We start from the raw sequence: 13,902 nt of genomic DNA, 5'->3' as shown, positions 1-13,902 counted from the left end.
ATTATTAAGATTCTAAAGAATTAAACAACAAAGGAATGTCAAGGGAAGGGCACAACTGCCCCCATTCTCTGGGGTATAAGAGCTATTCCAGTTTAACACCTAGCTTCAAAACAAAATGAATTTTTATATTTTCTAAATGAAATAATGTACAACCACCATCTTCTAACTTTCAAACACAAAGCTTCACCTTAAGCTTGGAAAAAAAAAAACAAAACAACAAAAAAAAAAAACTTAACAGGAATGATGGCCGACCTTAGTATGTAGTGTGTACCTTACAGGTTTTTGTTTTTTGTTTTTTTTTAACAATCATAACACAGTAATGCCATTAATGAAGTCCTCAATTTAGAATCTGCAACATTCTTCCATCAAGGGGGGGGAGGGGGGAATTCAGTCCAATGAGTCTGTCTCGAGATCTTCATCTCTTGTTTGCTCCACTTGTATTCTCTTTTCAGTAACTGGATTAATGCTTTGAGCCCAAAATGAGATATATTTTTTATTACTGTAGATTACATGTTGTTTGGCTGGGAATACAATACAATAAACTTTATTTTGCATAATGCATTTCACACAAGCTGCATCTGAAATGCTTTACAGAGCAAAACTGTCCAAGTACAAAGTTTTGTAATAACAGGAGAAGGAAAGAAAACACAAATATTAGAATTTGAGAAAGTTACATTCGGAGGACATTCAAAAAGAAACTGAAACACATAAAGATAACTTTGAGATACTGAAGAAGGGCCGGGCTAGATTTACTAAGCAACCACTAATTTTCTATCTTAGTTTGGGGAGCACAATAAAGTCAAAAGTAACAAACAGTCCAACAACTCTTCAGTGAAAGGATAGAAAAGGATAGGCAATAAAAAGTAACTTTAACATATTTACAGAAATGGTCAAGTCTAACAGACTAGAGGGAGTAACATTTCTGAGCTTTAGATCTTTGATGTCACTCCACTCAAGCAGCTGAAACTGCTTATGTATTATCCTCCAAACAACTAAGAAAGCAGATAGTCAAACGCTATACTTGTGAAGAGACTTTGGCTCACAACTCTATCTTATAAAGAGAAAGTACAAATTAATTAAAGAATTCATTACTTATCGTTAAATGTGTCTTAGTGACCTACAGCATGTTTTCAAAATCACTTCCATTAACAAGAAACCAAGTTTAGTCAGAATAATGCAAGACGCTTCGCAACAAAATGCTTTTCAAAGAAAACTCAGAAGTGACAGTCTAAAGATAACTAGGAAAACAAATGTAATAAGCACATGGAGTGTAATCATCACCAGTGCTATTTTCCTAATAAAATTATGTTATAGAATAAAATTAAAGGGGAAAGAAATTCCCCACGGTAAGTGCGTATTGTCTCCAAGTATCAAAACTTAAGTCAGCTTGGAGCTTTTGTATCGCACACATCCAACTCAAACCCTGTCAGCCTCTAGATTTACTTTTACTGGCTTCTCGGGTTTCCAACTGTGCTCCTCTTATTGTTGCTGTTCTTTTGGGAAGAGGTCTGCTGGTGGTATGACAAGGATGTTTCCTTCTTCCTCCACCAACATATTATCACCACTTTCTGTATTTAATACTAAACAAGTAAACAGTAGAGGATGAGGACATTTTCAGCAAAGCCACTAACAGTTAAATCCTATCTGCACTTTCAGTTTAAATTAAAAATATTCACAAGTGATTACCTCTGAATTTCCTCCTCTTACTCAGCAAAGAATGAAGCCTGAAACATGATTATCATCATATATTGAAGACTGTTTTCTAACACAGGGGAGAAGTCACTTCTCTTAAAGGCTTCATCAAGGTCTGAAAAATGAGATTCTATCGTTTAAAAATTTCATGCTAGCTTAAAAAATCAAAATTTAGAATAAAAAAATACTTACTGCTCCGTTTCCATCTGTTCCTCTTGCTTGCGTTTTCTATCTGCTGCTTCTTTCTCATGTTGGCCTTTCAACATATTCCTTCTATGAGCAGTCTGAAAGTTTCTTCCACCTTTTCTCTTCTGTTTTGAGGATTAGGATGAATTTAGTTAACTACCAAGTCAGTGACTATAATTATAATCTTGGGAGGAAAAAAAAGCAACTGGTTTTCTTAAGGGACAAATACTTAAATGACTGATTTTTAAAAATCTCAGAATTATACATGTTGCTGTCTAAACTGAACTTTCCCATGCTGATTCGGGGAATTAAAATCTATTTCCTGCACTGCTGTAATATACTAAGCGATGGCCTTTGGCTCAAAGTATGTCAGGCTGTTGGGCTCCACACTATGGTTCTGATTTCAGTACTGTTTACTGACAGGTACATTGCTTGGCTTCTCAAGTATTTGGAAATCAGGAAAAAAAAAGAAAAAGAAAAAAAAGATTCACACAAACCAGGTCTGTAGATCTCCAAGGCTACATACAGTACTTATTCCTAAACAACTGTGGCATTCAAATACCACTGATAAAACGTACACTAAATAGGCCTGAAGAGTAGTTAAGAATTTCACTGTAGGAAATAATAAAAATCCCCGTATAAATGCATCGCTTTTAGGTCTTCTCTTGTCGCAGCTCATCTAGCTTAATTTCTACTTTTCTACCTTTTCTAGATAGGTGGGTTACTGGAGTAAACATTTGATTTCCGTATCATAATTGTGAAGGGTGAGATAAACTTAGAATTATAATAAAGTTTCAAGTATGGTTTTTAACACAGCTAATTCAAGTTTACTCAGAAAGGCAGGGAAATTCAGTTTTACTTTTAATCACATTCATACTTTCACAGATACTGAAAGCTTACGAGAGAAAAAGAACTACACAGGAATCCAAAAATAGAATAAGTATTTTACTTGATAGTACCTTTTCACTTTCTTGATCATCCCCTTCCTCTTCAGAATCAGAGGTTGATGTAACCCCTGTTTTAGCTGAATTTTTTCTTTTGGATTCAACTTCTTTCTTCCCCTCTTTTTTGTCTGGCTCTTTTCTTGGCTTATCTTCTTCTTTCTGGCCCTCTTCATCCTTTTTAAGCTGCTTTTTAGGTTGTTTTTCTTCTTGCCCCTTTTTCTTACTTTTGTCTTCTTCAGTTACCCTATTTTTGAAAATACAGCAATGGAAAATGAATTTTTAGGTATCATTATTCATTGTCTTTTAGCCATACTCTCCCAATCAAAGAAGTATTTTGGCTAAAAATGAGCAATAATTTACTTAGACAAATTTAACATATCTTCCAGTAAAATATGAGTATCTTTACCATCCAGTAATAGAAAGAAAAGAACATCCTTTTCATATAAATTAGAAGACACAAAAATCATAGTGGCATTAAGGTAATAAAGTGATTTTCCCTTTGTTTTCCCAGTTTTTTGTCATGTTACTCATTCACTGAAAAAAAGAATACGGAGTAGGACCTTCTGTGCCAAGATACTACTCTTCACTGTGGGGCCACAGCAGTATATTAGATGGGTGAAAGAGCCAGACCTTCTATTCTACATCATTATAAGAATGACAGGTTTTAAAAAGAGTAGACTGGGAAAAGTACAATTGTAGAAGTGAACTGGTTATTATCAAATATGGCCATTTTAGAATTCAAAGAAATACTCCACAAGGTAAAAGGCTCCCAAATTACGCACATAATGGTAAAATATATGGCCACTAAGCATAATGTCTAACGGTGCTAAATTCACTAGCAATAAGCATTCCCATCACCAGTGGATTTACAGACCTCATTAAAACTAAGTCAAAACTACCAAAACTGTCCAGTAAGCGTAACATTATCATTGGATGACATCTATGCTAATGAATACAGCAGAAATAAATATGAATATTTAGTATTTATGATACGATGTTAGGCTCTAGCAGAATCAAAGGATGCCAGTGCAGGGGCCCTTGGGTGGCTCAGTTGGTTGAGCATCTGACGTCAGCTCAGGTCATGATTTCCCAGTTTGAGTTTGAGCCCCGTGTTGGGCTCTGCACTGACAGCACGGAGCCTGGAGCCCACTTCGAGTTCTGTGTCTCCCTCTCTCTCTCTCTGCCCCTCCCCTGTTCATGGTCTCTCTCTTTTTCTCAAAAATAGATAACATTAAAAAAAAAAAAAATGATGCCAGTGCTAACCACATAATTACTTCTACGGTATATACGTTCAATGAAAGCAACCCCATAAAAAATGACAACAAGTTTTAACAGCTGTTTAAAAAATCTTTTTGGGGGGGCACCTGGGTGGCTCAATTGATTAAGTGTCTGACTCTTGATTTGGGCTCAGGTCATGATCTCTCAGTTTGTGAGATCAAGCCCCACGTCGGACTCTGTGCTGTCAGCACAGAGCCTGCTAGAGATTCTCTCCCTCCCCTTCTCTCTGCCCTTTCCCTGCCCATGCTCACTTGCTCTCAAAATAAACTTTTAAAAATAAAAAAATAAAATTAAGATTGATCTTTTTTACTGTTCTAGGAATTTCAGTGAGATTTTCAAAAATTACACAATTATATCAATGGGTCTGAGAGGTGGAAGAGACTTCAGATCATATAATTGGTCCAATATCTCAGTTCCAAATCTACTGACCACCTATCAGACACTGCTTCCTTGAACTCTTAGGAGATTATTAAACTGGAAGAGAAAAAATTCACTTTTTAACCTCTTTAGAAATTTGTCTTATTAACAACCATTATTGGCTATGCTTATTTTCAAATGTCATATGGGTTTCCTCATCAATTTCTAACCGATGGAAGAAAAGGCATGCGAGTAAAATCATTTAAAATTTTAAGTTTATATAAACTTTATATCTTAAGAGTGATACATACAGTGGAATACCATTTGGCTTTTTTTTTTAAAACAGATTAAGAAGTGTACAATAAGGTCATAAGAGATGGGATTATTATTTCAAGGGTTTTTGAACAGTATCAAAGCAGATTGCCACAAAATTAACCATCAGAGCTTGCTATAAACAAGTATTTTCCGAATGGGCCTCCATACCGCCTTTCATGAAAAACACTTCTCCATAGCAACAATTTCCCTTTTTACTAGGTCAAGGCACAGTAGGAAACTATTTGTAAATAGTTAAAAAAACATGTTAACGTAAGCAAAAACTACTGCAAATACAACCCCAATTATCTCAGTCGCTTATAACAAATATTTCTTACTTTACGTGAGAATTATAAGATGGTTTCAGCTCTTCTGGGTTCTATACCACTGTCATTTCAGGACTCACGGCAAAAAAGCTACCACTAACACATACATTCTGTTCTCATGATGGGAGAGCAAAAGTATAAGAAAAGCTTACATAGTTTAACTGCACTCCACACCGAGTTTGTGCTCAGATACACAGCTGAGAATAGCTATAACCGATACCCAGCCTACACATAATGTGAAGTGTCATTAAGTTACTACTATGTGAGGCTGTCCATAAATTGCCTTTGCAAAAAGCTCATGGATACAGAAATTTATGTAACACAATGTGACACTGACTCTGGGGCTGAGAAATTGAAAATCCTAATATATTATTATACAATAGGTAAAACTGTCATTTGTGATAACGTGAAAGAAAATTCAGTGAATGTGTGGCTTTGAGTGACAAGTTTTCAAGACCGAATGCTAGCATCTTAAGTTGGTTGTTACCAGGATAGATTTGATAGGGTACTTCAAGAAAGGAGTTTAAAAAAATAACAAAATGACAAAAGGAAAACCTAAAAATTCCACGCATTTCTGTGTTTAAAGTCACCTCCATCTTGTAAAAATTTCAAATTCAGAAAACGACTAGGGTCAAAGATCCAATCAAGGGTATGAGCTGCCAGCCTCTCCTTAAGTATTCAAATTGGGCTACCGTGGTCCTTCAGATAAACAAATAGTTTCTAGGAAAGAGACCAAGGGGTTCTCAGGAAAATCTGTAAACTCAAAGTGAGTGCAAATTAAGTATAATAAGATAAGCATGTGGGGGCAGGGGGGCAGTGGGAATACAATTTGTTAAGCAAAAAAAACTGAGAAAAAGATTGAGAAAAAGGATTGAGAAAATCCTGTAAAAAGACCACCTGCATGGCTCAGTTGATTAAGTGGCCAACTTTGGCTCAGGTCATGATCTCACAGTTCGTGAGTTCAAGCCCTGCATTGGGCTCTCTGGTATCAGAGAGGAGCCCACTTCAGATCCTCTGTCCCCTTCGCTCTCCCTAAAATAAATAAATAAACTTAAATAAAAGACCACTAGGCATGAAGCTGGCTCAAATAAAACACACACACTCACAATAAAGTATTATTAGCAAATGTAATACAGCCTGCATCAAGAGAAATTAATGGAGATCTAAAAAGGAACCTTGGGTCCCTCCAACTCCCTACAGCCTGAAAGCAGACGGAATCCTACCCAGCTGATGAAGGTAATATTTTCCAATGACCTTTTCAGACACATCTAAGGACGATACTGAAAAAGTAAACTGTCACAGGATTAGCTAAAAGCCACGGAGAGATATGGTCTGGCAAGAGACTCTCAGGCAAAAACTGGGGCCTAATCAAGGGAACCTTCCTTATACCTAAAATCAGGAGATCTCACACTATTTTCCCAGAATTCTAGATTTCCTAGGGAACAATGACTACTCTATGCCTCTTAATCTTCTCCTTTCCAAACAGGCGTATTTATTATGGTTCCCTATCCCAGATCTAGGTGTGTGATAAAAGGGAGAGGGGAGCAGATACCTTGTGTTTTCAGTTCCTAAGTCTCCAGATCAAGACCTTGTATCAATTATGAAATCCTAGACTTTATACCTAATGCCACGATTAGATTAGGAAGGGAATGAATAAGATTTGGCATGTTTAAAAAGAAAAACTCATCTGCATGTACCTAATTTCTTCACTACAGCAGTTAAAACCACGTTGTAATATTGTGCCAGTATTTTTGAGGATAGTTTAATAGCTAGCTTGGCAGTAAAACTCTTAAACACATTTTAATCAAAAAGTACAAACTTCCATGTTCTGTAACTAAAATGTCCTATAAAAATGTTTCATATAAAACACTGTAAAAGCCCCTCTTAAATGACCAACACGCTTGAGCCTTGTCTATAAAAATCTTTAAACATAAGAGCTAAAAAAGACTTTTGCCCTTTGTCTAAATATATACTCTCTCTCGTGAAGTTTCCACCCACAAGTCATATAACAATACCCATATGCAGAAAAGAAAGGTGGCAAGAAAAAAAATTTTTTTTGTTGATAACTAAGTAGTTAGCATATCAAAATACTTTAAATTCACATTGCAAAAGTAATTTTAGTAGGGTTTTTTTTTTTTTTTTTTTTAAAGTAATCTCTATACCCAGCGTGGAGCCTGAACTCATGACCTGGAGATCAAGGGTCACATGCTCTACTGACTGAGCCAGCCATTACTAAGGAGCCCCTTAGTAATATTTTTAAAAGTTATTCTAAAGGAACTAGAAAAGATTTGTGGAAATTGCTCCAAAAATACTTTGTCTAAAAATTCCTTGGGGCACCTGGGTGGCTCAGTTGGTTAAGCATCCAGCTCTTGGTCTCAGCCCAGGTCGTGATCTCACGGTTCATGAGTTCAAGCCCTACATTCGGCTCTTTGCTGACAATGCACAGTCTGCTTGAAATTCTTTCTGTGCCCCCCCACCCCCACCCCATGTGTCTCTCTTTCAAAATAAACTTTAAAAAATAGTTTGCTTAAAAAAACTATATTGCCTAACTTCTCTTTTATAGATTTACCCTGTATTATCTAAGTATCTTTATAACCTTGATATACCAAGAAAATGTCTTTAATGAAAGGATAATCACATCAGATTTTTCTGGATTCCCCATCAATTTTTACTTTTTACACAATGAAAAACTTTTCGATAGTTTTTTCCCATAATTTTTAGAATTACTAAAAAGTAACAGCAAATATCCTACATTAAAAATAAACTCACATGTCACTCTCTGAAGGGCAGGGCTGTTTTACCATTTTGGGTCTGCCTCTTGGTTTCGGAATCTTGACTTCTGTAGCTAACATTCACAAGGAAAAACAAAGTCAGTAACTACCCACTTTTCCTTTTAAGATGCAATTCTCACATATAAAGATTACAAATGGTATGTACTATAAGAATATTGGTTAGTGGTTTATTACAGATACTATCTTATTTATTAAGTTTTAAAGATAATATCCCCCAATGATTCAAATGAGCAACAACAGAATATTTAAAAGGGGTCAATCAACAGAGTAATTTTCAATCTGTCCTTAGTATGTCTGAGAGGACTTCAAAGAACATCCCGCATTGTTTTAACAAGAATATCACAAAATTCAACTTTATAACAATACCACTTATAGTCAATCTCCATATACATATTACAATACTGTATATATATGGTACATTTACATCTCTGAAAATCTGTATAATTCACTGAATTTTCTAACACCACTAATTTGATCCATTAAAATATTAAATTCCAAAATAAAAATTATGGAAACAAATCTCAGGATTTTTCTGGGTATTATGGATTTTCCCTTTTCAAAGAATCCTATTATGCAGTAGAAAAAAATGGGCTCTATTTTGTTAATTTTCTTTGTTTTACTTTGCCTTACTATTAGAGACATATCCTTCCAAACTACAGTGAAGCTTATGCTTTCTACAGTGAGAGGTAAAATAGATCCATCATTCATGGAATTTCATCTCACCACAGCCTCATTTGCAGCTATTAGGAGACATTTAGGTAAAACAGAAAATGAAAACAGTCCCAAGCAATTATTTTAAATCTAAATACTTTATCATAAAGCAGAAACCATGTTTATCTCCTTTGAAATGTATATATTACCCATAACCAATTACCTATCCACCTATTCGAAGGTATCTGAGGTACAACGCTGTAATGGTTTGAAATATTAATCACAAGCCAGAGATTTAAACATTAATAATCCTACCTGCAGGTCGCCCTCTTTTAGGACTCACTTTCAGATTAACAGATGCTGCTGCTGTTGTCACTACTCCTGCCTCCTCAGTTTCTACTTGTTTTTCTGCCTGAATCACAAAGATTTAATTAACTTACTTAGCAAACAGTAGGCATTTCAAATTTAATTCAACAGCAAAGATATCCCACTTTACGATACAAAGTTTACATGTAACTGTAACTTGTACATGATTGTTATTTTTCAGTAGTGAACTCATCAGAGTGACATCCCCAAACACCACAACTAGCAGACTCTAGTGAACAATTCTAAGAAACAAAAAACATCAGGGGCACCTGGGTGGCTCAGTCAGTTAAGCATCTGACTTCAGCTCAGGTCATGATCTCGCGGTTCATGAGTTCAAGCCCTGCACTGGGCTCTGTGCTGACAGCTCAGAGCCTGGAGCCTGGAGCCTGTGTCAGATTCTGTGTCTCCCTCTCTCTGCCCCTCCCCCGCTCACGCTGTCTCTCTCTCAAAAATAAACATTAACAAAACCAAAACAAAAAACATCACTTTTTAGATGTTCTCAGGCTAAAAAACACCAATTTGTAAAAATACAGCTAACACTCGATGCAAAATGATGACCTAAGTATAATATGCTTAACCCACACATGCTTATAAATGTACTTTCATCGAGTATCTTAAAATCCTAACACTTTATATTGTGTACTTATGAGGGAACTTAAGTTAATATTCTAATATTGGTAAAGGGAAGAAATTAAGTTGCTGATATTTCTTATTCTTTAACTTTGTTAATATATACATGTTTTACTTTTGAATTAAGACTGAGATCTGCTGTGTTTCTCTAGGAGTTACTATTTTCTGTAAAGAGTGATTTACTACAGTAATCAATTGCAGTGCCCCTTTGCAAACTATGATGCCTGAAGAGACAAGAGCCCAAAATGAGTCAGTTTAATGGAGTCAAGCAGTAGAGTAGAACAAAGGTTAAAACCACCAATTAGAAAGGAAATGCAAACAACTTGATCATGATGGAAATGGGAGGAAAGAGACAGTGAAGAAAAAAAAGACAAGGATGGGAGGGGCCCTAGGAGCTGCTTCCCCATGACCCATTATTTAAAATTCAGCATTAACTAAATTAACAAAAAAAGGCAATAAAGCATGAAAAGACATGCACAATCCAATCTTATTGACAAAACAACTTAAAAATCTTTTAATTAACAATCTGATTCACAAACATTTAAGAGATAATGCCCAGTATTAGTAAGGAAATGAAGAATCATATACTGATTACTAATGATCAATAAACAGGCAACAGCTTTCTGAAAGAATATCTTTACATCAGCAATAAACAGGCAAATTTCTGATTTATCCTACTTTTTTAAGTTTTAATTATCTATGTAATCTCTATACCCCAGGTGGTGCTTAAATTTACAACCCCTAGATATGAAAAGTCAGGCTCTTCTGACTGAGCCAGCCAGGCACCCCAGTAATCCCACTTCTAAGAATCTTTTTTATTTTAAACATTATTTTTGTTTTTATACTTTGAAAACAACAATGCATATTCAGAGCATTATCAGAAGTCAATTAACTCAGCTACGTTCACCCCTGAACTGTTCTCAAGGAACATTACAAAAATTGCTCCCTTAAACATTAGCTAAGGTTGTATTTCTAGAATTTTAATAATTTAAATACCACCCCCCCATCTTGATTCAATAGCGCCCCTGGTGGGGAACCAGGCACCTGTTTTTTCTTTGTTTACCATTACCAAGCTCCCTATGTACCTAAGGTTGAGAACCCAAGACTGTATGACAACTCTTCCTAGTGAGGTGTTAAGAGGGCAAAATCTTCTAAAATTCAGTTCAAACTGACGAGCTTTTCAGTGCAAAAAACAAAAAAACAAAACCAAAAAACACACACCTCTCTTTATTTACACTTTCTATTTTTGAAAATAAATCAAGACATCATACAAGAATTAAAGGTAGAATGGATCTTTTGGAGGAGATACCAATAAGAGGTAACAAATTCATAAATAATTAGTATCATACATAAAAAGATATTAACATTAATACTGAATAAAAAAAAACCAGCCCTATCATGAAGATGTATTCTTCACTGTTAGAAAAATTAGGCAACTCAAAAGCTTTCCTTATGAAAATAAAATCAACTGTTTAGCTCAAAAAAAAAAAAAAGACTAAGTTATTTCAAATATACAAATATCCAAATCTTAAATGTAAATACACTGCAAATTAATTTCTTCTATATTTTACTTGATTCACAGAGACCTCTAACCCTTTGACACCTGCACTCATTTATCACCCCACTCTGTAGCTACTCCCTTCATCATCTTACCTAAAGCACTCCCTCCCACAAAACACCCCATGAGATTATACTATTCATATGCATCCTCAAGTCCTCTGCATTCTTGTTTTACTGCACCTGTCCTACAAATCTCCAGCAGAGAATTACTGTAAAACTCTACCTTTTCTGCTCTATTATTCCCTGATGCTGAGATCTGCTGGAAAAAAAAAAAAAAAAAAAAAAAACCTTATACAAACATGCATTCATTTAATGCCTCTCGGTTGGAAATCTCCAAGCCATCCATTAATATCTTTACCCTGTTATGTAGGCCCTCTTCTCCCCTCACCAGCATGAACTTTCTATCCTTCCTTCCTGCCTTATACATGTAGTCCTCCCTTGAATTGTGCAGTGTAGAAGAGATTGAGGCCAGCAGGAAGGAATTCCGTTAATTCCCTAGTCTCCCTAGAATTTTTTTTTAAATTTATTTTTGAGAGCGAGTAGGGGAAGCAGAGAGTGAGAGTGAGAGTGAGAGAGAGAGAGAGAGAGAGAGAGAGAGAGAGAGAGGCCAAGCAGGCCTCACGCTGTCACAGCACACAGCACAACTTGGGGCTCAAATTCATAAACCAGGAGATCATGAACTGAGCTGGAATCAACAGTGAGATGCTTAACCGCCTAGGCCACCCAGGCGCCCCTGCCTAGAATTTTTAAATAACCTTTTCCATATTTCCCTTTAATGTTAAAAAGGATGAGATGTCCATCTCCTTCTCCCTGTTATGTTTCTTCCTTCAAATGTATCTCTTCCTTCTCTCATCCAACATCTCTTTACTACAACAATTCATACTTGTTCCATACCTTTAATCTTTCCTAGCTTTGCAAACAACTTGTTAAATCTTTCACCATATCTTTTCACTTTAACCATGCAAATCCCTGATGCTGCATTCTCTCTACTTCCCTTCAAAAATTTCAAAAACAGCGTAACTCTACCATTAAATATTTTACTCTCCAACCTCCTTCATCTGCCCTTACCATCTGACTTTAAGTATCCTGGGGCAGGGGTGCCTGGCTGAGTCAGCGGGTTAAGCCTATGACTTTGGCTCATGTCCTGACCTCACCATTAGTCAGTTCGAACCCCACATCAGGCTGTGTGCTGACAGCTCAAAGCCTGGAGCCTTTGGTTTCTGTGTCTCCCCCCATCCCCCTCCTCTCTGCTCCTCCCCACTTGTGCCCTCTCAAAAATAAGCAAACTTAAAACAAAAAAAGTATCCTGGGGAAGCCTGTCAAACATCTTCCAGTATCCTCTCCATTACCAAGACATAACTGACCACTCCCCTTTTTAAAAAAATTCTCTCCTCCCAGGGCACCGGGGTGGCTCAGTCGGTTAAGCCTCTGACTTCGGCTCAGGTCATGATTTCAGCTCAGGTCATGATTTCGAGGCTCAGCATGTGAGTTCAAGCCCCACATCGGGCTTTGTGCTGAAAGCTCAGAGCTTCAGATTCTGTCTCTTTCTGCCCTTCCCCCGCCCCCCTGCCTCGCACACCCATGCCCACCCCCCACACCCTCTCTCTCTCACAAATACAAACATTAAAAAATTAAAAAAAAATTCCTCCCTTGCTTAGCTTGACATCCTCCTTTTTTTGATAGTTCATTCTCAGCCTTTTTTTTTTTTTTAATTTTTTTAAATGTTTGTTTTTTGAGAGACAGTGCAAGCAGGGAAGTGCACAGATAAAGAGGGAGACACCGAATCCAAAGCAGGCTCCAGGCTCTGAGCTGTCAGCACAGAGCCTGATGCAGGGCTCGAACCCATGAACCTTGAGATCATAGTTGAGTTGAGGTCAGACGCTTAACCAACTGAGCCACCCAGGCACCCCTCTCAGCCTTAACTTTACAAAGCAACTTCTCATCTCCATTATGTTCCCTCAGGGTTCTGGTTTCTGCATTCTTCCTAGTAAACTTTCTCCCTTGACTACCTCATCTATTTCCTGTCTTTCTATCAGTGACTACATCTTTAACTTCTACCTTTTCCCCTTTTGATATCAAAACAATGTATCTTCAGTCCAATTCCCCTAGATGTTTCATTTCCTCCTCCCCACGCCTCTGCTCCCAAAACCAAGCCAACCGTGGAGTCTCCTAGATTCCTCCTTCCCACTCACTTCCAATCAACCATCAACTTTACCTCCTGAAGTGCTCTTAAATCCCGTTTCTCATTCTACACTACCAAACAACCTGCTAGAAGGTCCCTCTTCCTTCCAACCTCATGCTAACTCCTTAGAAAAGCCTTTCATGACTTAGTTATTACCAAGCCACTACCGTAACACCCCATTTTAACTCTTACTTTATGTATTTATTGTGTCTCAACAAAAATGTAAGTTCAATGAAAACAAAGACCTTATCTCCTTTATTCAATACACTCCATTCTCTGCCTACACCTGTGAGGTCAGTACTAAAATTCTGAATGAATTAATCCGTGAATTTGTCTCACCATCCCAATCCAGTCTCCATCATTCACACTGCTTTAAAAGAGGATGCATGTGAAATATTGTTCCCCTCCTCCCGCCTCCATCTGCCTGACAAGACTCAGCCTATGTTTAAAATCTTGTTAAAGTTATCATAGCCCCTTCCACAGGAAATAAAAAAGCCACAATTATTTGTTTTCATATTTTACTTCCTCACAAGATACCGAAGCCTTAGTTTTCCTTGAATCTTTGGTATATGATAGTCTGAGACAATAAATACGTTAGAAAAAGGTGAAGAACAAAACTTCATATA

At 36.8% G+C, this 13,902-nt stretch overlaps 1 protein-coding gene across 5 annotated transcripts in view; it reads right to left on the bottom strand.

Moving 5' to 3' along the window:
* The window catches only part of PSIP1 (PC4 and SRSF1 interacting protein 1), a 40,157-nt gene that overhangs the window by 6,348 nt on the left and 19,907 nt on the right, over positions 1-13,902 (bottom strand). The window contains exons 7-11 of one of the 5 annotated variants that reach the window (XM_047829506.1): positions 8,854-8,950; positions 7,865-7,940; positions 2,838-3,066; positions 1,885-2,003; positions 92-466 (exon numbers count right to left, since the gene is read on the bottom strand). In XM_047829506.1, coding sequence (XP_047685462.1) covers positions 388-466; positions 1,885-2,003; positions 2,838-3,066; positions 7,865-7,940; positions 8,854-8,950 — 600 coding nt within the window. In that variant the 3' untranslated portion in view covers positions 92-387. The other 4 variants (XM_047829508.1, XM_047829507.1, XM_047829509.1 and 1 more) reach the window with 4 other exon arrangements.

The sequence above is a fragment of the Prionailurus viverrinus genome, chromosome D4, assembly GCF_022837055.1.
Source record: "Prionailurus viverrinus isolate Anna chromosome D4, UM_Priviv_1.0, whole genome shotgun sequence".
Lineage (NCBI taxonomy): Eukaryota > Metazoa > Chordata > Mammalia > Carnivora > Felidae > Prionailurus > Prionailurus viverrinus.
Note: the sequence above shows the minus strand (reverse complement) of the source record. Positions and strands in the feature narration are given on the sequence as shown.